The 26,505-nt window shown below is 45.9% G+C and overlaps 1 protein-coding gene across 1 annotated transcript in view; it reads left to right on the plus strand.

The window, feature by feature from the left end:
* Positions 1-978: 978 nt before the first annotated feature.
* gucy2f (guanylate cyclase 2F, retinal) overlaps positions 979-26,505 on the plus strand; it is a 78,988-nt gene continuing 53,461 nt past the window's right edge. Inside the window, exons 1-3 of the mRNA XM_060827000.1 lie at positions 979-1,633; positions 11,500-11,801; positions 19,278-19,632. Coding sequence (XP_060682983.1) covers positions 979-1,633; positions 11,500-11,801; positions 19,278-19,632 — 1,312 coding nt within the window. The remainder of the gene's footprint in view (positions 1,634-11,499; positions 11,802-19,277; positions 19,633-26,505) is intronic.

The following is a 26,505-nucleotide window of genomic DNA, read 5'->3' on the forward strand; positions in this document are numbered from 1 at the left end:
AGCTGATTGCAATGTCTTCAAGGTGACTTAACAGCTATAAATACATATAATCCATACCTTTATTATCCACAGCAATGTGCCTTATGTCTTCGCTCACTGCTCTTAATTGATTTGCATGGAACAAGGTTATATTAATTAGTATTTGTCACCCTACTCTTTTGGATGTGCTGCTGTTTACTTTCCATCCATCTATTGTTCTGTATTGACTATTTGGCTAAAATTCAAACTTTAGTCGGATTAAACAGACATTGGATTTCTTCTCATTTTTTGGATATCTTGTAATCCATTGGCATCGCTGCAAATTTCCTCTGAATATCATGGTTGTTTGGAACAGAATTGGAGAATTTGGTGCCCTTATCCATTGATCAAACAGTGTGTTATATTGTCATCAGTTATCAAGTCAGCCAATGGTTGAAATTATGTTTAAACGAAGATCTGATAGTTCACATCTAGACATGATTGTATTTTGAAGGTCAAAGTTAGGTTTCAAAATTTGACCTAAGTTTCAAAATTTCAAAATCAGTCTCTTATATTGTAGTCCTAAAGCTCTCACCTAAAATGCCATTGAGGCTGATGGGTCAATTGAAGATTTCAAAACTGATTTTGGTAGATTATTGTGAGGTAAGTGTATTAAGAGATTTCCAGGACTTCACCCTCGACCCTTAAGCTCAGATCAGCTATGAACTAGTTGAATATTGGCACAATTTTGAGAAACTCTTGTTGCTATGTAATCACTGATCAATGGATTACAGTAACATCAGGTATAATGATATTAAATGCATCTTTTTTGATTCAAATATGTTACTCATTTCTTCAGGGGCAGAGGTCACTATTCTTCGTGAATGAATCCGCCTTGTTTACGATCCAGCTCTAAATGCTTCCAGGAAAATGCTGAGTCCCTGTTGGACAATAACAGGTTGTCTACTGGAGTTCATTAATTGTCCTCAATGCTACCACACACCAAAGCAAAGGTTCTTTATGAAGTTAAAGTTTTTTCCATCATTATGGTGGTTACTACTGGGCTCATTAGTGTTTCCTCACTGTGCGCACACTTTAGTTTTCAAAGTTGGTGTTGTTGGACCATGGAACTGTGACCCAATTTTTTCCAAGGCTCTTCCAGGTATGGCAGCCAAGCTGGCAGTTGATCGAATTAACAAACATAGTTCCTTACACAACAGGTATAAGCTCGAACATGTGGTGCTTCAGGATGATTGCCAGACTTCAAAGGCACTCAGTAACTTTGTGGAGTTTGAAGAATATGCGTCTATCTTTTTGGGTCCAGTGAACCCAGGCTATTGTGAGGCAGCTTCACTTTTGGGCAAGAACTGGAATAAGGGAATCTTTTCATGGGCCTGTGTTAACTTTCAACTCGATAATGCCAACAGCTACCCTACGTTTGTGAGGACCTTACAATCACCTGTCAGGGTTTTGTTTAGTGTGATGAAGCATTTTCTCTGGGCTCATATTGGTATCGTATCTTCAAATGAAAATATCTGGGTAGACACTGCCAACAAAGTATCCAACGCTCTCAGGTACAATGGACTTCCAATTGGAATTGTCACCTCGATGGGATTCACTGACGAAGATATGATGAAAACCTTAACAAAGATTAAAAATGTTCCTGACCTTCGAAGTAAGTTTCTGTTAAGGAGAAGTTCCTTGGCCATATGTAACTATGTGTATGTCTCTATTCATTGATGAATCAGGTAACACATGAAAAGAGTATAAGACATACTGCTTCAAATTTGCTTAATTTCTACTTAATAATAGACAGCTCATTGGTTCAAATCAAAGAATGCAAAATATACTCGCAAGTATAACACTATTAATTATTGCAGCGTTATTCATGTTTTTGATTGTGCAAAGGCATGTAGGTGTCAACTTTTACATACGCTCACACACATACATACAGACACAGACATAAAAACAGAAGTAGTCTTGAAACAATTTTCGTACAGATTGGAAAAGAGGCTCCAATATAATCACAAAGAATATCAATCTAAATATCCAAACACTTCTGAAGTAAAGAGCGTTCAAACCAAGCAAACATGTTCATGGTCCACAGCCCACAGTGTTCCCTGACTTGCTGTATGCATTTGGTAGAAGACCATAAGATCATAAGACATAGGAGCAGAAATTAGTCCATTTGGCCCATTGGGTCTGCTCTGCCATTTGATCATGGTTGAGAGGTTTTTCGATCCAATTTTCCACCTGCTCCCTGTAACCTTTGATCCCTTGGCAATCAAGAGCATATCTATCTCTGTTTTAAATATATTCAATGACCTACCCTTCACAGCCTTCTGTGGCAATGAATTCCACAGATTCCCCACTGTTTGGCTAAAGAAGTTTCTCCTTATCTTCATTCTAAAGGGTCTTCCTTTTACTCTAAGGCAGTGCCCTTGGTTCTCATCTCTCTTACTAACGGAAACATCTTCCCAACATCCACTCTGTCCAGGCCATTCAGTATTCTTTAAGTTTCAATCAGATCCCACTCATTCTTTCAAATTCCATTGAATACAGTTCCAGAGTCCTCAAACGTTACTGGACTATGTACAACACACACCTCAAGTCCTCGAACAAAATATCATCAGCAATAACTTTACAAAATCCTGCAAAATTCACTGGCAGGATAGATGCTCCAACATCCCCTACATTGGTTAATATCAAACAGATGTTATTGGGTGGTCTATTTTTTGTTTACATTCCTGACTGAACTCTCCTAAATCAAAGTCTCTGCTTTGAGCTTTACAAAGATATTGCAAAGATTGGAAGGTTTAAACTATAGGGAGAGGCTGAATAGACTGGGGCTGTTTTCCCTGGAGTGTCAGAGGTTAAGCAGTGACCTTATAGAGGTTTATAAAATCATGAAGGGCATGGATAGGTGAGTAGCCAAGCTTTTTTTTCCTGGGGTAAGGGAGTCCAAAACTAGAGGGCATAGGTTTAGGGTGAGAGGGGAAAGATTTAAAAGGGACTTAAGAGGCAACTTTTCCACACAGAGGGTGGTGCGTGTATGGAATGAACTGCCAGACGAAGTGGTGGAGGCTGGTACAGTTACAGCATTTAAAAGGCATCTGGATGGGTATATGATAGGAGGAGTTTAAGGGATATGGATGAAATGCTAGCAAATGAGACTAGATTAATTTAGGATATCTTGTAATTATGGATGAGTTGGACTGCAGAGACTATGCTATAAATCTTTATGACTCAGTTAGAGGATTTGAGCTACAGGGAGAGGCTGAACAGGCTGGGGCTGTATTCCCTGGAGCGTCAGAGGCTGAGTGGTGACCTTAGACTTAGACTTAGACTTAGACTTACAGTGTGGAAACAGGCCCTTCGGCCCAACAAGTCCACACCGACCCGCCGAAGCGCAACCCACCCATACCCCTACAATTACCCCTTACCTAACACTACGGGCAATTTAGCTTGGCCAATTCACCTGACCCGCACATCTTTGAACTGTGGGAGGAAACCGGAGCACCCGGAGGAAACCCACGCAGACACGGGGAGAACGTGCAAACTCCACACAGTCAGTCGCCTGAGTCGGGAATTGAACCCGGGTCTACAGGCGCTGTGAGGCAGCAGTGCTAACCACTGTGCCACCGTGCCACCTTATAGAGCTTTACAAAATTATGAGGATCATGGGTAGGGTAAATAGGCAAAATATTTGGGTAAATAGGTAAAATCATGAAGGGCATGGATAGATGAGTAGCTAAGCTTTTTTTTCCTGGAGTAGGGGAGTCCAGAACTAGAGGGCATAGGTTTAGGGTGAGAGGGGAAAGATATAAAAGAGACCTATGGGGCAATCTTTTCACACAGAGGGTGGTGTGTGTATGAAATGAGCTGCCAGAGGAAATGGTGGAGGCAGGTACAATTGCAACATTTAAGAGGCATTTTGATGGGTATATGAGTAGGAAGGGTTTGGAGGGATATGGGCCGGGTGCTGGCAGGTGGGACTAGACTGGGTTGGGATATCTGGTCAGCATGGACGGGTTGGACCGAATGGTCTGTTTCCATGCTGTACATCTCTATGACTCTATGACTGTATGACTCTGTATCTCTCTGGCAAGCACTTACTGGGAGTGCAGAGGAAACACTTGATGATGTCCTCAAAACCTCCCTGGTCAAATACAACATTTCCACTGAATTATGGAATTTCCTAGCCACGACTACTCATGAAGAAGTAGCTGTGAAGGTGCCAGCCATTCCAAGCAACTCCAAAAGGCCTAGCCCAGGCGGAGGCCAAATGCATGTGGAGGCTGAGCGCAGGTGGAGGCTGAGCGCAGGTGGAGGCTGAGTGTAGGTGGAGGCCGAGTGCAGTTGGAAGCCCAGGCCCATGTGGAGGCCCAGGTGCAGATGGAGGCCAGGTGCAGGTGGAGGCCGAGTGCAGGTGGAGGCCCAGGTGCAGGTGGAGGCCGAGTGCAGGTGGAGGCCAGGTGCAGGTGGAGGCCAGGTGCAGGTGGAGGCCGAGTGCAGGTGGAGTCCAGGTGCAGGTGGAGGCCAGGTGCAGGTGGAGGCCGAGTGCAGGTGGAGGCCCAGGTGCAGGTGAAGGCCCAGGTGCAGGTGGAGGCCAGTGCAGGTGGAGGCCGAGTGCAGGTGGAGGCCCAGGTGCAGGTGAATGCCCAGGTGCAGGTGAAGGCCCAGGTGCAGGTGGAGGCCAGGTGCAGGTAGAGGCCCAGGTGCAGGTGGAGGCCCAGGTGCAGGTGGAGGCCAGTGCAGGTGGAGACCCAGGTGCAGGTAGAGGCCGAGTGCAGGTGGAGGCCCAGGTGCGGGTGGAGGCTGAGTGCAGATGGAGGCCGGGTGCAGGTGGAGGCCCAGGTGCAGGTGGAGGCCCAGGTGCAGGTGAAGGCCCAGGTGCAGGTGAAGGCCCAGGTGCAGGTGGAGGCCAGGTGCAGGTAGAAGCCCAGGTGCAGGTGGAGGCCCAGGTGCAGGTGGAGGCCCAGGTGCGGGTGGAGGCTGAGTGCAGATGGAGGCCGGGTGCAGGTGGAGGCTGAGTGCAGGTGGAGACTCAGGCACAGGTGGAGGCCCAGGTGCAGGTGGAGGCTGAGTGCAGGTGGAGGCCCAGACCCAGGTGGAGGCCGAGTGCAGGTGGAGGCCCAGGTGCAGGTGAAGGCTGAGTGCAGGTGGAGGCCGAGTGCAGGCGGAGGCCCAGGTGCAGTTGGAGGTCCAGGTGCGGGTGGAGGCTGAGTGCAGGTGGAGGCCGAGTGCAGGCGGAGGCCCAGGTGCAGTTGGAGGTCCAGGTGCGTGTGGAGGCTGAGTGCAGGTGGAGACCCAGACCCAGGTGGAGGCCCAGGTGCAGGTGGAGGCTGAGTGCAGATGGAGGCCGAGTGCAGGTGGAGGCCGAGTGCAGGTGGAGGCCCAGGTGCAGGTGGAGGCCCAGGTGCAGGTGGAGGCTGAGTGCAGATGGAGGCCGAGTGCAGGTGGAGGCCCAGGTGCAGGTGGAGGCCCAGGTGCAGGTGGAGGCCCAGGTGCAGGTGGAGGCCCAGACCCAGGTGGAGGCCGAGTGCAGAAAACCGAAGGAGCCTATGAAAACGCAAATGGCTCTCACAACCAATAAAGGTAAAGCCATCACAGTATTAGTCTTTCATTACAGAGAGACAACTGGTTGTGCCGTGAGTTTAACCTGATTGTCACCACACCACGGGAAAGGGGCAAGGTTGAGAAGGTGAGATTGTTGTGGTGACCTCAACTAGTGTGTGCTTTTCCAGCACCACTCTAATCCTGACTCTAATCTCCAACATCTGCAGTACCCATTTCCGCCCATGCTTTTGAAGTCACTCTGCTGCAAATCAGCCAACTGAGCTAGGTGAGGCCCAGTGGGGAAACACAGTGGTGATGAAAGATGAGTAATACATAATTATTAATTTTGGAACTTGGATTTTTAAAATGCAATGGATTTTAGTTAGCTCTAATAGATAGTTGCTAAAGGTCAAATACATTAGCATATGACTTCAGCCAACTGCTGAGCAGACCCATATGTTGTTAATGGATAAAATGTCCCTCCGAGTAGAGAACCACTTTATCCCAGTTTGGGGGAATCAGTCACCACAGCAGAAGTTGCTTCTAGCCAGTGGAGTTTCTAAGCCAGGAGAGTCAGAAATTATGTGACATAAAAAAAGGTTCAGCAATTTCAGGGACTCCAGGGAAAGACATCAGGAAGCACCAGTTAAGTACAAATTAAAAAGCAGCGAGATGGTAATATTTGTCTGAGGTTGAGTCTCTGTAATAGATGGTGTTGGGCATCAGATCGAAGCTTTGTTTTAATTTTGTATTCAGCTCTTTCCAACGGCCTTCCACACACGTGTAGCTCTGTTCATTTATTTCTTCATTTGTGTAATAAACTTAGGTCCTGTTGTTAAGGGATGTTTGCAGGTTCATGTGAATATCTTTCAATAAGTATGTACTGTGTTAACCATCTGCAAAATATTAAGTATTTAATCTATGAACCAGACTGATTCCTGGGATGGCAGGGTTGACATATGAAGAGAGGTTGACTCAGTTAGGATTATATTCACTGGAAGAAAATGAATTTTTCAGGAAGGGCTTATGCCCGAAATGACAATTCTCTTTCTCCTTGGATGCTGCTGACCTGCTGTGCTTTTCCATTGCCACACTCTCTTATATTCATTGGAGTTCAGAAGAAACCTGTTAAATTCTAAAACAACTAAAGAGGCTAAATGCAGAAAGGATGTGCTTGAGGGTGGTGGAGTCTAGAACTAGGGGTCACGGCCAAAGGATACAGGGAAAATATTTTGGGACTGAGATGATGAGAAATTTCTTCCTCCAGAGAGTAAATTTGCTCCCACAGAAAGCAATTGAAGTCAAAACATTTTATGAATTCAAGAAAGAGTTGGGTATAACACTTGAGGATTAAGGGATTAAATGAAATGGGGAAAAGAGGGAACAGGCTAGTGGACTGGGCGATCAGACACGATCGTAATGAATGATGGAGATGCCTCAAAGGGCCGAATGGCCTACTCTTGCTCCTATTTTCTTTGTTTCTATGAAGAGTAAGTGAGGTCTGCAGATGCTGGAGATCAGGGCTGAAAATGTGTTGCTGGAAAAGCACAGCAGGTCAGGCAGCATCCAAGGAACAGGAAATTCGACGTTTTGGGCATAAATCCTGATGAAGAGCTTATGCCCGAAACGTCGAATTTCCTGTTCCTTGGATGCTGCCTGACCTGCTGTGCTTTTCCAGCAACACATTTTCAGCTTTGTTTCTATGAAGCCAGGTTTCATTCTGCAATCTGAATTAGATTAGATTAGACTAGATTACTTACAGTGTGGAAACAGGCCCTTTGGCCCAACAAGTCCACACCGACCCTTTGAAGAGGGACCCACCCAGACACATTCCCCTACATTTACTCCTTCACCTAACACTATGGGCAATTTAGCATGGCCAATTCACCTAATCTGCACATCTTTGGACTGTGGGAGGAAACCGGAGCACCTGGAGGAAACCCAAGCAGACATGGAGAGAATGTGCAAACTCCATACAGACAGTTGCCCGGGGAGGGAATTGAGCCTGGATCCCTGGTGCTGTGAGGCAGCTGTGCTAACTGCTGTGCCACTGTGCCTCCCCTTAATACATTAACGAATGTAATTTAAGAATGTAACCATTTTCTGACCGGGAATTGAACCCGGGTCGCGGCGGTAAAAGCGCCAAATCCGAACCACTAAACAATCAGGGGAATCTCAAGATCAACCCAAGTTATTTACTTCATAGTGTTGTAGTCCCAGACAATTACCTTTATGTGATATTATTGTTTGGAACCAGTAATAGTTTTGCTTATAGTGGACAAAGTTTGAAAACCCAGCTACATACTAAAAGAATAAAACCACAATATTCCTCAGTTTTGAACAAAAATGAAAATAAACTTTACTGCAATAAATTAGAAAAGTAGAACAATCGACAATATATGAGTACTCTAACACCCAGAATTAACTTGAGGTAAATATGGGTCCGTAGGCAAACTGTCGTTAGATGTGGTCAAGATTTCTCAGAAATCCACGTTAAGTGACACTGTGAATCAGCAAATCGTATTAAACTTGGCCTTCCTCACAAGGAATTTAAATTCTTCAAGGCAGGAATTGAACCCGGGTCTCTGGCATTGTGAGGTGGCAGTGCTAACCACTGTGCCACCCTAAATTATCCAGTGTTACCATTAATTGGGACCATAACAACAGTTCGAAGAAACAGTTTTTGAATTTCAAGATACAATTATGACATGAACCCTTGCCACTGAGTTATTTTTCCTCAGGAATGACATATATTTTTGTTTGATCATGCTAATTAGTAAAATTTCATTTGTTCTCCTTCTGACTCTCAACAGCTTTCTTGGTCCTGAAGAAGAATCTGGCTCTTGATGGATCTAGTTCAAAGAACGCCCCACTACTCTTTAGTAATGCTACCAATTACCTCTGTGTTGGCCAAGGCTTTTTTATTGAGGCAAGGGAGTGGGAAGGGTTAATCATTTGAGGCCTTCATCTGAGGGCCATCTGGGCTTCTCCAACCACGGTCATTGGAGACAAGTCAAGTTGTGATTCTGAGTGGAATTTTCCACTTTCCCAGTCTTGGAATGTCAAAGCTAACCCTTGCTGTTGTTTTAGATTAGATTATATTCCCTACAGTGTGGAAACAGGCTCTTCGGCCCAACCAGTCCACACTGACCCTCCGAAGAGTAACCCACCCAGCCCTATTTCCCTTCTGACTAATGCATGTAACATTATGGGCAATTTAGCATGGCCAATACACCTGACTTGTACATCTTTGTGACTCTGGGAGGAAACCAGAACACCCAGAGAAAACCCACACAGACATGGGGAGAATGTGCAAACTCCACAGAGACAGTGGCTCGAGGCTAGAATCGAAACTGGGACCCTGGTGCTGTGAGGCAGCAATGCTAACCACTGTGCCACTATTCTAATGCTAACCCATTAGAATAATTGGCATAGACTGAGAAATGAAACTCTTTTGCTTTGTAATGTTCACATTACAAAGCAAAAGAGTTTCACATTACCTGTTGAGGCACTGGGGACTGTTACACTTTTCTTAATTGGCATTTTTCAGGAAAGAATTAGGCCAATCAGCCCATCAAGCCTTGTTTGATCATGACTGATCATCTCCCTCAACAACATTTTCCCACACTATCTCCAAATCACAGAATCTACATCACAGAGGAGACCATTCAGTCTGTTGTGCCCATACTGACTCTTCAAATGATGATGGTTACATAGTCCTGCATGGTTACTTGGTGCCAATCTCCTGCTATTTCCCATATCCCTGCATACTATCTTCATCCAGATAATTAACCAATGCCTTAAGTGCCTCAATTAAACCGACCTCCAATGCATTTCCAGGCCATACCCCAATTACTTGCTGTGTGAACAAAGTTTTCTCTCACAACATTCTTGCTTAAATTGTGGATCAGTTGAAATCTATGCCCCCTTGATTTTGTTCCATTTACGAATGAAAACAGCATCTCTCTATCCACTCTACCCAGCCCACTCATCCTCTGATGTCATTAGCCAACAGAAATCTAATAAATTTTGTCTTGAGCCTGCTCAGTGATTGAGTTTTCACAGCCCTATGGGTTGCAGAGATTTGCTGCACTTTTGAGTGAACAAACCTCTCCTAGTTTCAGCCTGAAATTATCTAGCACGGGATTACATTTCTGGCTTTGAACTCTGTAGCCAAGGGGAACATTTTACTACTTCCACCCTGTCACTTCCTGTGAGAATTTTGTAAGTTTCAGTGAGGTCACCCCTATTCTGCAAAACTTTGAGAGAATAGAGATCCAGTTTTTTAATCTATCCTTGCGACAATCGCTCCATCGTAGTGATTAATCTGGTAAGCCTTTGGTGCACTATGGCCTATATTTCCTCACTTAGATACGGAAATTAAAACTGCACACAATACTCCAGGGTGAGGAGTCACCAAGGCTTAATTTTAAATTGATTCCTATGATATAAAAGCATAAGACATAAGAGCCAAAGTAGGCCTTTCAGCCCATTGGCTCTATTCCACCATTCAATGAGATCATGGTGGATCTAATAATCCCTAAATCCACTTTTTCCACATAACCCTTGATTCCCTTCCTGATTAAAAATCTGCCTTTCTCAGCCTAACTATTCTTAAAGGACCAGCATCAACAGCTCTCTGCTGTAAAGAATTCCAAACATTCTTCCTCATCTCTGTCTTAAATGTGTGACACTTAAACTGAAATGGTGCCCTTTGGTCCTCGACTCTCCCAAAAGGATTAAGGATCTCTCCTACCCTGTCAAATCCCCAAGAATCTTGTTTGTTTCAAAAATATCATTCTTCCATATTCCATGAGTACACATCCAACCTACTCGACCTCTCCTTTTAAGACAATCCCTCCATCATGAGGTATCAGCCTAATGAACCTGCTCTGGACTGCCTCCACAGCTGATATATATTTCCCTAGATAAGGGGCCAAAACTATTCATTGAAAAGGTTCAGAAAAGATTTACAAGGATATTGTCAGGGTTGAGGATTTTAGCTATAAGAAGAGGTTGAATAGGCTGGGGCTGTTTTCCTTGGAGGATCAGAGGCTGAGGGGTGACCTTATAGAAGTTTATAAAATCATGAGGAGCATGGGTAGAATAAATAGACAAAGTCTTTTCCCTGCGGTTGGGGAGTCCAGAACTAGAGGGCATAGGTTTAGGGTGAGAGGGGAAAGATATAAAAGGGACCTAAGGGGCAACTTTTTCACATAGAGAGTGGTACATGTATGGAATGAGCTGCCAGTGGAAGTGGTGGAGGCTGGTACAATTACAGCATTTAAAAGGCATCTAGATGGGTACATGAATAGGAAAGGTCAGGCAGCATCTGAGGAGCAGGAAAATCAATGTTTCGGGCAGGAATGAGGCTGGGACCCTCTGAGGTGGAGAGATAAATGGGAGGGGAGGTGGGGCTGGGGAGAAGGTACCTAAGATTGCAATAAGTGGATGGAGGTGGGGATGAAGATGATAGGTCAGAGAGGAGGGTGTAGTGGATAGGTGGGAAGGAAGATTGACAGATAGGACAGGTCATTCTCTCTTTTACTCATCACTAGCTAGGCCAATACTTGTTGTTAAGAGGGTGGTTGTGTGCCACCTTCTGAATTCAGAGCAGTCCATGTGGAGAAGGTCATCTCCCCCTTGTCCAGCGCTGGTGGTGAGGAGTTCCAGAACTTTGGTGTCAGTAATGATGAAGGAGAAACTGATATCTGTTGATGCAGGGATATTGTGTGATTCTCTGGGGCATTTTGGTGGGTGATTGTTTTAACAATCCACATTGTCTTTGTTATTCTATGTGGTAGAAGTCGTGGGTTTTGAAATGAAAAAGTCTTGACCAATGCATTCTGTAAATATGCCAGTGGTGGCAGGAGTGAATGTCCAAAGTGGTGTTCAGCACTGATAAACATGGATGTATTTCTATTGCTGTCTGTTCTGTTTATCTCTGTTAGGAAATGCTAATGTGGCCATTCTGTATTCCAGTTATTATCATGTGCATGCACTCAGTCCTCATTGGAGGTGAGGAGCAGGCAGTCTTCCTGCAGAAAGCCCATGACATGGGGCTGACCGATGGGAGGTTCGCTTTTGTACCATATGACACCTTACTTTACAGTCTTCCTCACAAGAATACATCTTACTCTGTGCTGAGGAACAACAGCAAGCTGCAAGAGGCTTATGATGCTGTTTTGACAATAACAATGGTGTCAGAAGAGATGAGTTTCCATGAGGCATTCTTAAAGGCACAAGAGAACGGTGAAATAGAGACATTCCAGCAACCAGAGCAGGTACGTCCAATTAGTCAATTGTTTCTAAGCAAATTTGTCAATGTCTGATAGCATTGCTGAAGGTTAGCAAGAGGGCACCATCTTGCTATTGGCCTCATTTCCGATAACATGCTGAACAAGCAGCAGTGGCACATTCTGCTGGAATTACTGCACATAAAGTCCTGCTGTTCCCATCGTCGCTATTCATGTCTTCATTTATTTGAGTGAAACCCCCGTTTCGCCCATTGTGATTTCAATGCCCACTTGGCTGCCATTTTCAGGGAAGATTATCAGAGTAGCCACAATCTCATTGGTGCAGCCTCAATGGGCCAAATGGCCAGCTTCTGCTCCTACATCTTGTGGTCTTAAGTAGACGCATGCTTGAAGAAAATGCAAACACGCCTAAATGACTGCAAAAAATATCCTAAGAAACAGAAAGCGTCCACAATTTATATCTTGGAATGGAAACAGCATACTGCATGTGCATTGTCTGCCATGCTTACTGGGCTATTAGCACATGGGAGCTCATTGTTATTAGTGCTTAATTTGTCATTTGATAATGGTAAGTGATGACTTGAATTCAGGAAGCAAGGATGTGCAAACGCTTTGGAGAAATGAGAAACGAGAAAAACAAGAAGTCCCTTGTAGGAATGATGTACAACCTCCGTAACAGTAACCACCTGATAAGGTGGAGTGTAAAGCAAAAAATAACAAGAGTTTGTCCGAAAGGTATGGCAATAATTATGAGAGATTTTAGTCGACAAATTGACTGGAGCTAACCAGGGACCAGACTATACTTGATCTGGTATTTCGCAATCAGATAGGATTTAGGTAGCAGCAATCATAAAATAATTGAATTTTACATTCAGTTTAGGGGCAAATGGAATGGGTCTGAGCACAGTTTTTAAAAATATAAGCAAGGGCAATTATAGAGATTGCAAAAGCAGAGTTGGCTAAAAGGCATTGGCAAATTGGATTAAAGGAGGTCAGAAGAGATATAGTGGCCGAAACTGAAGAGGATATTTCCAAAAATACTGAATAAATATCTTCCAAAGAGTAAGTAAAATTCCTTGAGTTGAACCCACCATCTAGGGTTAACTTGAAACATTAAAGAGCTAGTGTCAACATTAAAGAAAATCATTTAATTATGCAAAAATAGGTGGGATGTCTGAAAATTAGACAGTATATAAAAAGAAGCAACAAATTAATGAGGGAAATAATAGAGTGAGAGAAAGCTAGCCAGAAATATAAAAGTAATTGGTAAGAGTTTATATTATTATTAGAAGAAGAAAATAGTTATCAAAGTGAGCACTTATTCTATGAAATTCAAATTGGGGAACTAATCATGGAAAATGAGGAATTTACAGATGAATTGAACAAGTTTTTTTGCATCATTCTTCTAGAGGAGACAAGTAATATCCTAGAAACAAAGATAATTCAGAAAATGGAAGCAAGGTGGGAACTCATGAAGATCACCAGAGACATTTTACTGAGTAAATTGTTGGGACTGAGGGTCAGTAAGTGTTCAGGTCCTGTTGGACTTCATTCCTGAGTCTTAAAATAGGTCTTCAGTGAGATAGATTTTACATTGACTTTAATTTTCCAAATGCCTTTGATTCAGGAATGGTGTCATTATATTGGAAGATAAAGATGGGGATTGCAGAGTTCTGAGATGCAGACGGGTCTGGGGGTCCTCATGCATGAATTGCAAAAAGGTAGTGTGCAGTTCCAGGAATGAATTTCCCGCTGGGCAATTAGGAATGGGCAATACATGCTGGCCTAGTCAACAACATCCATGTTCCATGAACAAATAAAAAAATTCCTTTATTCAAAAAGTGAGAATGAGCAAGCAATTACAGATCTGGGTGGGTTGCGCTTCGGGGGTCGGTGTGGACTTTTGGGCCGAAGGGCCTGATTCCACACTGTAAGTAATCTAATCTAATCTAATTTGCTATCAGAAAAATGTTACAAGCAATCATTAAATGAGTTACAGCAGGGCAAATATATAACAGGGCAACACAGTGGCCCAATGGTTAGCACTGCTGCCTCACAACACCAGGGACCTGGGTTCAAGTCTAGCCTTGGGTGACCGTCTGTGTGAAACTTGCACATTCTTCCTGTGTCTGTGTGGGTTTCTTCCCACAGTCCAAAGGTGTGCAGGTCAGGTGGATTGGCATGGCCATGCTAAATTGCACTGTAATGTCTACGGATGTGCAGGCTAGGTGGATTGGCTATGGGAAATGCAGGGTTACAGGGATGGAGTGGGTCTGGGGCAGGTTGCTTTTCAGAGGGTTGGTGTAGACTCAGTGGACTGAATGGCCTGCTTCCACACTATAGAGATTCTAATGACGTTCAAGATAATCAGGCAGAGGCATCATGGTTTTGTGAAAGTGAAAGCATGCTTGGTCAATCCATTAGAGATCTTTGAGGATGTGACACAAACTGTAGGAGAAAGCAGAGAATAAACTGTAGGTAGATTTCCAGACATTTGATAAAGTGTCATATCTCAGGTTATTGTTGAAAATAAAAACTCATAATGTGGGGGTAGTATATTAGTATGAATATAATATTGACTGGCTAACAGAAGTAGACAATAGGCATAAATGGGTTTTTAATTGGTTGGCAATTTTTAATGAGTGGTGTACCACAGGGATTGTTGCTGGTTCCTTAACTGTTTATAACTTTTATAAATGTCTTAGATGATGGGACAAATTTGCTGATGACACAAAGATATGAACATAGAACATAGAACATAGAAAAGTACAGCACAGAACAAGCCTTTTGTCCCATGATGTTTTGCCGAGATTTAATCCTAATATAAAATATAGTAACTTAATCTACACACCCCTCAACTCACTGCTATCCATGTGCATGTCCTGCAGTCGCTTAAATGTCCCCAATGACTTCGCTTCCATTACCACCGCTGGCAACACATTCCATGCATTCACAACTCTCTGTGTAAAGAACCTACCTCTGATGTCTCCTTTATACCTTCCTCCTAATACCTTCAAACTATGACCCCTCGTCCCGGCCAATCCTGCCCTGGGGAAAAGTCTCTGGCTATTGAGTCTATCTATTCCTTTTATTATTTTGTAGACCTCAATCAGGAAAATAAGTTGTGAAGAAGACTGAAGGAGATTACAAGAATGTGAAAATAGATGCAACAATGTGGCAAATGGAGTTTAATGTGGGAAAAAATGAAATTTCCATTTTGGCAGGAAAAATACATATTAAATAATGAGAGATTGCTGAGCTCTTAGAGGCAGACGGATCTGGTACATGAATCACAAAAGATTAGTTTAAAGAGGTGGCAAGTAGAAAAGAAAACTAGAAAAGACTGTTAGGGTTATTGTGAGAGGAATTGAATACAAGAATAGAGAGGTGATCTTCATTTATACAACTGAGACCATATCTTGAGTAATATGTGAAGTATTGCTGTTCACTGCCTCCACATATATCTGGATAATGCTTCTCTCTAACTCACCTTCAATAGGGAGTCCCTCCCTTACACTCTATTTCACCCTCTTAAGTTGCAAACAGAGTTAACCTGCATATGCAGCAATTCCTACTTTAAAATATAACCTATAATTCCCAGAGCGGTATTATTTCATGTGCCAGGGGAGACGCAGAAATTGAGATTGTTCCCCAAAGAGTACAGGGAAAAAATAATCAAAGTGTTTCAAATTCTTTTGACAGAGTGGGTAGTGAGAAATTGATACCATTAACAGGGAGCACAATGATTTTAAGATAACTATAAAGAGCCAGTGGGGAGATAAAGAGAAATTATGATTTGGAGTTATTGTGATCTGGAATGCTCTGTCTGAAGAGGGCATGGAAGGAGATTAGACGGTAACTTTCAAAGGCTATTGGATAAATATTTGAAAACGAAAATAAAATACGGGCTAAAGGTAAAGGAGGAATGGGACTAAATAGTAACTGTACCATAAGAACTTCCACATGTAACATGGGCTGAGTGGTTGTTTTTTTCTGCTGAAAATTTACAAAATACAAGTTGAGGTAACCCATTCAGACCCTTGAGGTGGCTATGCTATTTCATAAAACCATAGCTGATTTGTTTATGTTTCAACTTTTCTAACTACTCTCTATAACCCTCCAGTCCCCTGCCTAACAAGAACCTATCTCTGTCCTCAAAATATTCAATAGCCCACCCCCACCAGCGTTTTTAGACAGAGCCCCAATTTCATTGATTTGGAACAGATTTCTAATCAGATGATGTGGCGATAAATTCTTGAGAATTATCTCCGGAAGCTTCAGAAAGCAAAACAACCAGAGTTTGCAGTAGCTCGTGACCAAGTGGAGTGAAATTGACCTGAGTGTGTAAATCAGGCAGGATCTGTGAAGGCTTCCACAGCTGAATAATCTGACAACATCGTTTCAGCCAAGTGTACTTATTGCTGCGGAGGAACTGATAAGCCTATAAATTTGATTTTTTTGTAACATGTACCTCAGTACAGTGAAAAGTTTTGTTTTGCATGCAGTACAGACAGATCATACCATACAAAGTGTGTTGGGTAATAGAACAGAGTGAGGAATACAATGTTACAGCTGCAGTGAAGGTGCATAAACAGTGAGATCAACATTAAATTTAAAATTGCAGAGTTCCTGTCAGAAGTCTAATAACAGCATGGAAGAAGCTGTTCTTGAATCTGTTTGTATGTGTATACAAACTTTTATATCTTCTTCCTCATGGAAGAGGGTGGAAGAGAGGATGACTGGGTTGGCGGGGATATTTGATGATGTTGCTTGCTTTCCCGCGGCAGCGGGAAGTGTAGATGGAGTCAATGGATGGAAGGTTGGTTTGTGTGATGGACTGGGCTGTGTTCACGACTCTCTGAAGTTTCTTATAGTCTTGGGAACAGCAGTTGCCAAACCACACCGTGATGCAGCCAGTTCTGAGGAAGGGTCACACGACTCGAAACATTAACTCCAATTTCACTCGACAGATGCTGCCACACCTGCTGGAGCTTGTCCAGTGATTTCTATTCTTGTCTCAATAGTAAAACTTAAACGGCTCGAGTAGGCTGGTATTTCCTTCCCTGTTGTACATCATTTGCCTAGTGAGGTTTTTACAATTCCACAACTTCCATGGACATTCTCCGGCAGTAATCCCTAGGATTCAATTTACTACCCATACAAAAAAAAAACACATGCCTTTTGAGCCAGAACTGCCATTCAGTTAGATTGTGTCTGGTTGGTATCTCCACTCCACTTCTGTCCTTTCCTTCCACATCATTGGTGAGCTTGTCTAATGAAAGCCCTTTGAACTCAATGCTGATATCGACAAAGGTTCCCAGTCTACGCAACCTTTTAGAGAACAGATTTTCATATAAAATAAAACAAAGAAATGTGGATACTGGAAATCCAAATCAAAACCAGATATCACTGAAGAAACACAGGGGCATGGATAGGGTAAATTGGCAAAGTCTTTTCCCTGGGGTCGGGGAATCCAGAACTAGAGGGCATAGGTTTAGGGTGAGAGGGGAAAATATAAAAGAGACCTAAGGGGCAACGTTGTCACACAGAGGGTGGTACATATATGGAATGAGCTGCCAGAGGAAGTGGTGGAGACTGGTACAATTGCAACATTGAAGAGGCATTTGGATGGGTATATGAATAGGAAGGGTTTGGAGGGATATGAGCCAGGTGTTGGCAGGTGGGACTAGATTGGATTGGGATATCTGTTCGACATGGATGGATTGGAGCAAAGGGTCTGTTTCCATGCTGTACATCTCTATGACTCTATGACTGTGTCTGTGAAGACAGAGACACAGAGTTAATGAGACAGACCAGAAAGCTTGACTGTCTCTTTTTCTCATATAGGTAGCAAAATTGAACTCTAGGGATTAATGCCGGAAAATATCCATGAAAGCTGCTGAACTGATGTGAAAGCTAAATGGGGAATAGATGTACGACAGGGTTGGAACCTCCAGCCTTCTTCACACAGCTTCCCTGAAATGACCGGAAGCTTCCTGACTTTCCCCATGCTTGGCCAGCTCTCATTTTAAGGTTTTGCCTCCTTGCTGAAGACCACTACCCTTCTGCCACCTCCCCAAACCGCAATTCCATGGCCAGAAAAAAATACTTTATCTGGTCTAAGAAAAATAAACAAACAGTGACATTCACAGCTGACCTTGGAGAAACCTGTGTGGGGGAGCTCACTGCATGGGTGCAGCTCAGTGGTTACTTTTAAAGTGTAACCTTATCTTTGTTGTAAATTTACGATAAACGTAGAGTGGGTCCTTCTTTGAAATTGGGAAGGGCTCAGAAATAATTTACAAGGATATTCCCCGGTTTGGAATGTTTGCAGTGAAAGGAGAGACTGAATAGGCTGGGGCTATTTTCCCTGGAGTGTTGGAGGCGGTAGGGTGACCTAATAGAGGTTTATGGAATCAAGAGGGGTAGGGATACGGTAAGTAGACAAGGTCTTTTTCCTGGGGTGGGGGAATCCAGAACTAGAGGGCATAGGTTTAAAGTGAGGTGGAAAAGTTTAAAAGGGATCTAAAGGGCAACCTTTTCACACAGAGGGTGGTGTGTATGGTTTGAGCTGCCAGAGGAACTGGTGGAGGCTGGTACAATTACAACATTTAAAAGGCATCTGGATGGGTATATGAATAGGAAAGGTTTGGAGGGTTAAGGGCCAAATGTTGGCAAATGGGATGAGATTAATTTAGGATATCTGGTTGGCATGGACATGTTGGATCAAAGGGTCTATTTCCATGCGATACATCGCTATGAGTCTATGACTCTCTACCCTATCAAAAACTTGTTGTACATCTTAATTGGATCTTTAATCTTCTTTATTTAATGGACTAGAATAGTGTCATAGATATGTACAGCTCAGAAACAGACCCTTTATTTCAAATCATCCATGCTGACTAGTTATCCTAAGCTGATCTAGTCCCATTTCCCAGCATTTGGCCCACATCCCTTCAAACCCTTCCCATTCATAGACCCATTGAGATGCCTTTTAAGTTTGCAATTGTACCAGCCTTCACCACTTCCTCTGGCAGCTCGTTCCACACATGCACTACATTCTATGTGAAAAAACTGCCCCCTAGGTCCCTTTTATATCTTTCACCTCTCCATTTTCCACATGATTTAACCCTTTTCACCTCAGTAACCTTCCATAACAGCCTCCAGCTCTGCATGTCAGTCCAATACATTAACCATTAGGATGCCAAACGTGACCCAAATAAGGCTGAAGCAGAGGATTAGAGACTTACTCCAGTTTGTAACACTATCTGTTAAGGTAAAGAGAAAGAGATATGGTCGTGCAGTGGCACCGCTGCTGGGCTCATAATCCAGTGAGTCAAGGCTAATACTCTGGGGAAGTGGGTTCAAACCCCACCATGGTCGGTGGTGGAACCTAATGGAGCAGACTCAATCGGCTGAATGGACTATTTCAATTCTCCTGTCTTACAGAAGCCAAACCATGGGCCCACCTTCGTACCTAAATTCAATCGGTTTCATTCACAGGTTTCACCTCTCTTTGGAACAATTTACAATGGCATGTACTTTATCGCCAAAGCCATGGAGAATGTTCAGCGAGCCGGGGCCCATGTTTCAGGAATGACTCTTGCCAACTCCACCAGGAACCTGAAATTCGCTGGATTTAATCAGCAGGTTGGAACTAACGGCCAAGGGGAAGGGGTAGTGAACTACGTCATCTTGGACACTGATGGAAGAAGTCACCATCTGGTGCCCACCTACACCATCAACATGGCGATGGAAATAGTACAAGGCAGCAGTAATACCATTCACTTCCCTGGGGGCTCACCTCCAGGCGCCGATTCCAGCTGTTGGTTTGATCCAGATGTCACTTGCACAGGAGGTAATCTTGCAAATTAGTTTGGTCTTTCATAAAAAGAAAACTGTCTTACAATTTGGTCTGGAAGGTGCTAACTATGGCCAAATCCATGCACTTAAGATGGCTCACACCACTGCGGCCCTTCGTTAAACATGAATGCTGATACTGTAGTCTCAGGATTGCCTTCAAGTCCATAATTTTGATTTGATTTGATGTAAATGCAAAGTTAAACCTGGCATTGAAGACAGACATAACAGATCAACTCAAGGAGTTTGGCAAGATAGACATATAGGTCACAGTCCATGAACAATCCCTTCAAGCTAAAATGGGCATTTAAGGGGAGGTGGTAGAATTGTGGCAAGGTCACTAGACAAGTAATCCAGATTAATGTACCCAGGAGCTGGGTTTGAAAACCACATTGCAGATAGTGAAATTTGAATTCAATAAAAAATTTGGACTAAAAAGCAGGTCTAACAATGACTGCTGTGCAATGTGTAAATCCTGTTTGGATAATTAATACCCTTTAGGAAAGGAAATCTTACCTAGTCTGCCCTGCATGTGACTCCAGACCCACAGCAATGTGGGTGAGTCTCCATTGACCTCTGGGTAACTCATGAAGGGAAATAAATGCTAGTCTAGCCACCTTCATCCACCAGCCAGCTCCATCCACTAGCCAGCTCCATCCACCAGCCAGCTCCATCCACCAGCCAGCTCCATCCACCAGCCAGCTCCATCCACCAGCCAGCTCCATCCACTAGCCAGCTCCACCCACTAGCCAGCTCTATCCACTAGCCAGCTCCATCCACCAGCCCAGCTCCTTCCACTAGCCAGCTCCATCCAGCAGCCAGCTCCATCCACCATCCAGCTCCATCCACTAGCCAGCTCCACCCACCAGCCAGCTCCATCCACCAGCCAGCTCCACCCACTAGCCAGCTCCATCCAGCAGCCAGCTCCATCCACCATCCAGCCCCATCCACTAGCCAGCTCCATACACTAGTCAGCTCCATCCACCAGCTAGCTCCATACACTAGCCAGCTCCATCCACCAGCCTGCCCCATCCACCAGCCATCTCCATCCACTAGCCAGCTTCATCCAACAGCCAGCTCCATCCACTAGCCAGCTCCATCCACCAGCCAGCTCCATCCACTAGCCAGCTCCGTCCACCAGCCAACTCCATCCAGCAGCCAGCTCTATCCACCAGCCAGCTCCATACACTAACCAGCTCCATCCACTAGTTGGCTCCATCCACCAGCCAGCTCCATCCACCTGCCCAGCTCCATCCACTAGTCGGTTCCATCCATCAGCCAGCTCCATCCATCAGCCAGCTCCATCCACTAGTCAGCTCCATCCACCAGCCAGTTCCATCCACCAGCCAGCTCCATTCACTAGCCATCTCCATCCATTAGCCATCTCCATCCACCAGCCAGCTCCATCCACTAGCCAGACCCATCCACCATCCAGCTCCATCCACCAGCCAGCTCCATCCACTAGCCAGCTCCATCCACCAGCCAGCCCCATCCACTAGCCAGCTCCATCCACCATCCAGCCCCATCCACTAGCCAGCTCCATACACTAGTCAGCTCCATCCACCAGCTAGCTCCATACACTAGTCAGCTCCATCCACCAGCCAGCTCCATACACTAGTCAGCTCCATCCACCAGCCAGCTCCATACACTAGTCAGCTCCATCCACCAGCCATCTCCATCCATTAGCCATCTCCATCCATTAGCCAGACCCATCCACCAGCCAGCTCCATCCACTAGCCAGCTCCATGCACCAGCCAGCTCCATCCACTAGCCAGCTCCATCCACCATCCAGCCCCATCCACTAGCCAGCTCCATCCACCAGCCTGCCCCATCCACCAGCCATCTCCATCCACTAGCCAGCCCCATTCACTAGCCAGCTCCATCCACCAGCCAGCTCCATCCACCAGCCAGCCCCATCCACTAGCCAGCTCCATCCACCATCCAGCTCCATCCACCATCTAGCTCCATCCACCATTCAACTCCATCCACCAGCCATCTCCATCCACTAGTTGGCTCCATCCACCAGCCAGCTCCATCCACTAGCCAGCTCCATCCACCATCCAGCTCCATCCACCAGCCAGCTCCATCCACCAGCCAGCTTCATCCACCATCCAGCTCCATCCACCATCCAGCTCCATCCACTAGCCAGCTCCATCCACTAGCCAGCTCCATCCACTAGTCAGCTCCATCCACTAGTCAGCTCCATCCACCAGCCAGCTCCATCCACTAGTCAGCTCCGTCCACCAGCCAGCTCCATCCACCAGCTAGCTCCATCCACCAGCCAGCTCCATCCACCAGCCAGCTCCATCCACCATCCAGCTCCATCCACCATCCAGCTCCATCCACTAGCCAGCTCCATCCACTAGCCAGCTCCATCCACTAGTCAGCTCCATCCACCAGCCAGCTCCATCCACTAGTCAGCTCCATCCACCAGCCAGCTCCATCCACCAGCCAGCTCCATCCACCAGCCAGCTCCATCCACTAGCCCAGCTCCATCCACTAGCCAGCTCCATCCACCCGCCCAACTCCATCCACCCGCCCAACTCCATCCACCAGCCAGCTCCATTCACTAGTCAGCTCCATCCACCAGCCAGCTCCATCCACTAGCCAGCTCCATCCACTAGCCAGCTCCATCCACTAGCCAGCTCCATCCACCAGCCAGCTCCATCCACCAGCTAGCTCCATCCACTAGTCGGTTCCATCCACTAGCCAGCTCCATCCACTAGCCAGCTCCATCCATCAGCCAGCTCCATCCACGAGTCAGCTCCATCCACCAGCCAGTTCCATCCACCAGCCAGCTCCATCCACTAGCCATCTCCATCCACCATCCAGCTCCATCCACCAGCCAGCTCCATCCACTAGCCAGTTCCATCCACCAGCCAGCCCCATCCACTAGCCAGCTCCATCCACCATCCAGCTCCATCCACCATCTAGCTCCATCCACCATTCAGCTCCATCCACCAGCCATCTCCATCCACTAGTTGGCTCCATCCACCAGCCAGCTCCATCCACCATCCAGCTTCATCCACCAGCCAGCTCCATCCACCATCCAGCTCCATCCACCAGCCAGCTCCATCCCCCAGCCAGCTCCATCCACCAGCCCACTCCATCCCCCAGCCAGCTCCATCCACCAGCCAGCTCCATCCACCATCCAGCTCCAGCCACTAAACAGCTCCATCCACCAGCCAGCTCCATCCACCATCTAGCTCCATCCACCATTCAGCTCCATCCACCAGCCAGCTCCATCCACTAGCCAGCCCCATCCACCAGCCCTGCTCCATCCACCAGCCAGCTCCATCCACCAGCCAGCTCCATCCACCAGCCCTGCTCCATCCACTAGTTGGCTCCATCCACCAGCCAGCTCCATCCACTAGTTGGCTCCATCCACCAGCCAGCTCCATCCACTAGTTGGCTCCATCCACCAGCCAGCTCCATCCACTAGCCAGCTGCATTCATTAGCCATCTCCATCCACCAGCCAGCTCCATCCACTAGCCAGCTGCATTCATTAGCCATCTCCATCCACCAGCCAGCTCCATCCACTAGTTGGCTCCATCCACCAGCCAGCTCCATCCACTAGCCAGCTCCATCCACCAGCCAGCTCCATCCACTAGCCAGACCCATCCACTAGCCAGCTCCATCCACTAGTTGGCTCCATCCACCAGCCAGCTCCATCCACCATCCAGCTTCATCCACCAGCCAGCTCCATCCCCCAGCCAGCTCCATCCACCAGCCCACTCCATCCCCCAGCCAGCTCCATCCACCAGCCAGCTCCATCCACCAGCCAGCTCCAGCCACTAAACAGCTCCATCCACCAGCCAGCTCCATCCACCATCTAGCTCCATCCACCATTCAGCTCCATCCACCAGCCAGCCCCATCCACTAGCCAGCCCCATCCACCAGCCCTGCTCCATCCACCAGCCAGCTCCATCCACCAGCCAGCTCCATCCACCAGCCCTGCTCCATCCACTAGTTGGCTCCATCCACCAGCCAGCTCCATCCACTAGTTGGCTCCATCCACCAGCCAGCTCCATCCACTAGCCAGCTGCATTCATTAGCCATCTCCATCCACCAGCCAGCTCCATCCACTAGTTGGCTCCATCCACCAGCCAGCTCCATCCACTAGCCAGCTCCATCCACCAGCCAGCTCCATCCACGAGCCAGACCCATCCACTAGCCAGCTCCATCCACTAGCCAGCTCCATCCACCAGCCCACTCCATCCACCAGCCTGCTCCATCCCCCAGCCAGCTCCATCCACTAGTCAGCTCCATCCACCTGCCCGCTCCATCCACCAGCCATCTCCATCCACTAGCCAGCCCCATTCACTAGCCAGCTCCATCCACCAGCCAGCTCCATCCACCAGCCAGCCCCATCCACTAGCCAGCTCCATCCACCATCCAGCTCCATCCACCATCTAGCTCCATCCACCATTCAACTCCATCCACTAGCCAGCTCCATCTACCAGCCCAGCTCCATCCACCAGCCAGCTCCATCCACCATCCAGCCCCATCCACTAGCCAGCTCCATCCACTAGCCAGCTCCATCCACCATCCAGCTCCATCCACTAGCCAGCTCCATCCACTAGCCCAGCTCCATCCACCATCCAGCTCCATCCACCAGCCAGCTCCATCCACTAGCCAGCTGCATCCACCAGCCAGCTCCATCCACTAACCAGCTCCATCCACCAGCCAGCTCCATCCACTAGCCAGCTCCATCCACCAGCCAGCTGCATCCACCAGCCAGCTCCATCCACTAACCAGTGACACCTACACTCCATGAATGAGTGAATCCTATGGTCCCTCCAAGGAACCCTGCAAGTCCAGAATGGAGGCCTCTCGACTTGTCCTACATCAGCTTCCTACATGGTGTGCACCTCCTCCCACTGCAAGTAAAATACCAGCAGCAGTGAGATCAGGCCCTTATGTGACCAGGAGGAAACATGAAGTTCAGTTTAAGGAGGAGATGCATTTATTGTGGGGACACCACAACCATGGGATTCACAAATAGAGTCAATAAGAATTCAGGAGAAATATCTTCTCTCAGTCTGGTTCGTTAAGTTATAAGTCAAATTAAGTGCACCAATTGTTTCAATATTGTGTGTGCTGAGAGACTGGGAATGCTGTGGTGAGTAACTCACTTCCTGACTACAAGGCACAGATCAGGAGTGTAACTGTCTTCACTTGTCTGAATGAGTGCAGCTCCAAACAGCACTCATTGAGCCATAGAGATGTACAACACGGAAACAGACCCTTCGGTCCAACGCATCCATGCCGACAAGGTATCCTAGATAAATCTAGTCCCATTTGCCAGCATTTGGCCCACATCCCTCTAAACCCTTCCTATTCATATACCCATCCAGATCTCTTTTAAATGTTGTAATTGTACCAGCCTCCACCACTTCCTCTCTAGCAGCTCAATTCATACGTGCACCACCCTCTGCATTAAAATGTTGCCTCTTAGGTCTCTTTTAAATCTTTTTCCTTTCACCTTACACCTATACCCTCTAGTTTTGGATTCCCTCACTCAGGAAACTCAACACAGTGTTACGTGGTGATTTCAATGGACTGATACTCTAGAGGCCCAAACTAATTCTCTGGGGTCATGGGCTCAAATCCTACGATAACGGCTCGTATGAATAAAAATTCAATGAATAAATCTAGAATTGATAGCTAGTCTTAGAGAGAATGGAACAAACACCATTTTTATTAAAGAACAGGGTAAAAAACATCCATCAATCAGCCCAAGTAGGAGCAAATACTGCAGATGGTGGAGTCTGCACCGAAAACAAGAAATGCCAGAGATTACCGTGGGTCAGGCAGCATCCGTGGAGAGACAGCAATCTAACATTTCGTGTTTAGATGACTCGTCATTAGGGCTGTTTTCAGACAGCTTAATTGAAACATATAAGACCCTTCAAAGGCTTGGCCTGGTGGATGTTTCCTCTTGTGAGAGGGTCAAGAGTTCAGGGGTCACTGTCCACTTAAAAGAGATAGGAGGGGAGATTTATTTTGACAGAGGGTCCCGAGTCTTTGAAACTCTCTTCCTCAATATGCAATAGAAGCAGAGTCTGTATATTTTTAAGGCAGTGGTAGATAGATTTTTGTTAAACAAGGGAGTGAAAGTTTATCAGAAGTAGATAAGCAAGTGGAATAATCAAATCAGACATGATTTTGTTCAATGGAGGAATAAGGGACTGATTAGAATATTCCTGTTCCTAAGCTGTGTTTGACTGCTTGTAATTATTTTCCAAGTCCTTCAGAATGTTCCTGTCAAAGAGCAAAGCAAGAAATATATGAGAATTGCAATGGCCACAATATACTCACTCTTACCTTAGGACCACCAAATTCAGTTAACAACAATATTCAAGCCCCATATATTTTAAGATTGGATATTTACTCGAATTAGAATAAGGAATGGGCCAGGGGAGTGGCATTAATTGGTAGCTTTTTCAGAGGCTGGATAGTTACTCTTTGCTTCTGTGCTCAATGATTCAACACTGTGCTGGCTGCACTTTGAACAAAGGAATTGGGAACTCGAAGAGGCAAGCAGTGGAAAAGAGAGACAGAAATTCAAAATCCTTAGATGGATGCATTCTTGAGATTCCTTGGAGACAAATAGTAAAGCTGAGAACAAGTGTCCTGAATGTGTGCAGTGAAAGACAGGCAGAATGTAGCTCCTACTGTTAACATGGATTCATCATTCATTGGCCATCCCAGTGCATTCGACTCTGGACCCAGGAAGACAGTCATGTCTTCTCAGTTACCGCTAATGACTTTTGAAGAATGGAATGTGCCATCCTTACCCTGTCTGACCTTCTTAGAATCACAGAGTCATACAGCCTGGAAACAGGTCCAACCAGTCCATGCCAACCA

The sequence above is a fragment of the Hemiscyllium ocellatum genome, chromosome 6 (assembly GCF_020745735.1).
Source record: "Hemiscyllium ocellatum isolate sHemOce1 chromosome 6, sHemOce1.pat.X.cur, whole genome shotgun sequence".
Taxonomy (NCBI): domain Eukaryota; kingdom Metazoa; phylum Chordata; class Chondrichthyes; order Orectolobiformes; family Hemiscylliidae; genus Hemiscyllium; species Hemiscyllium ocellatum.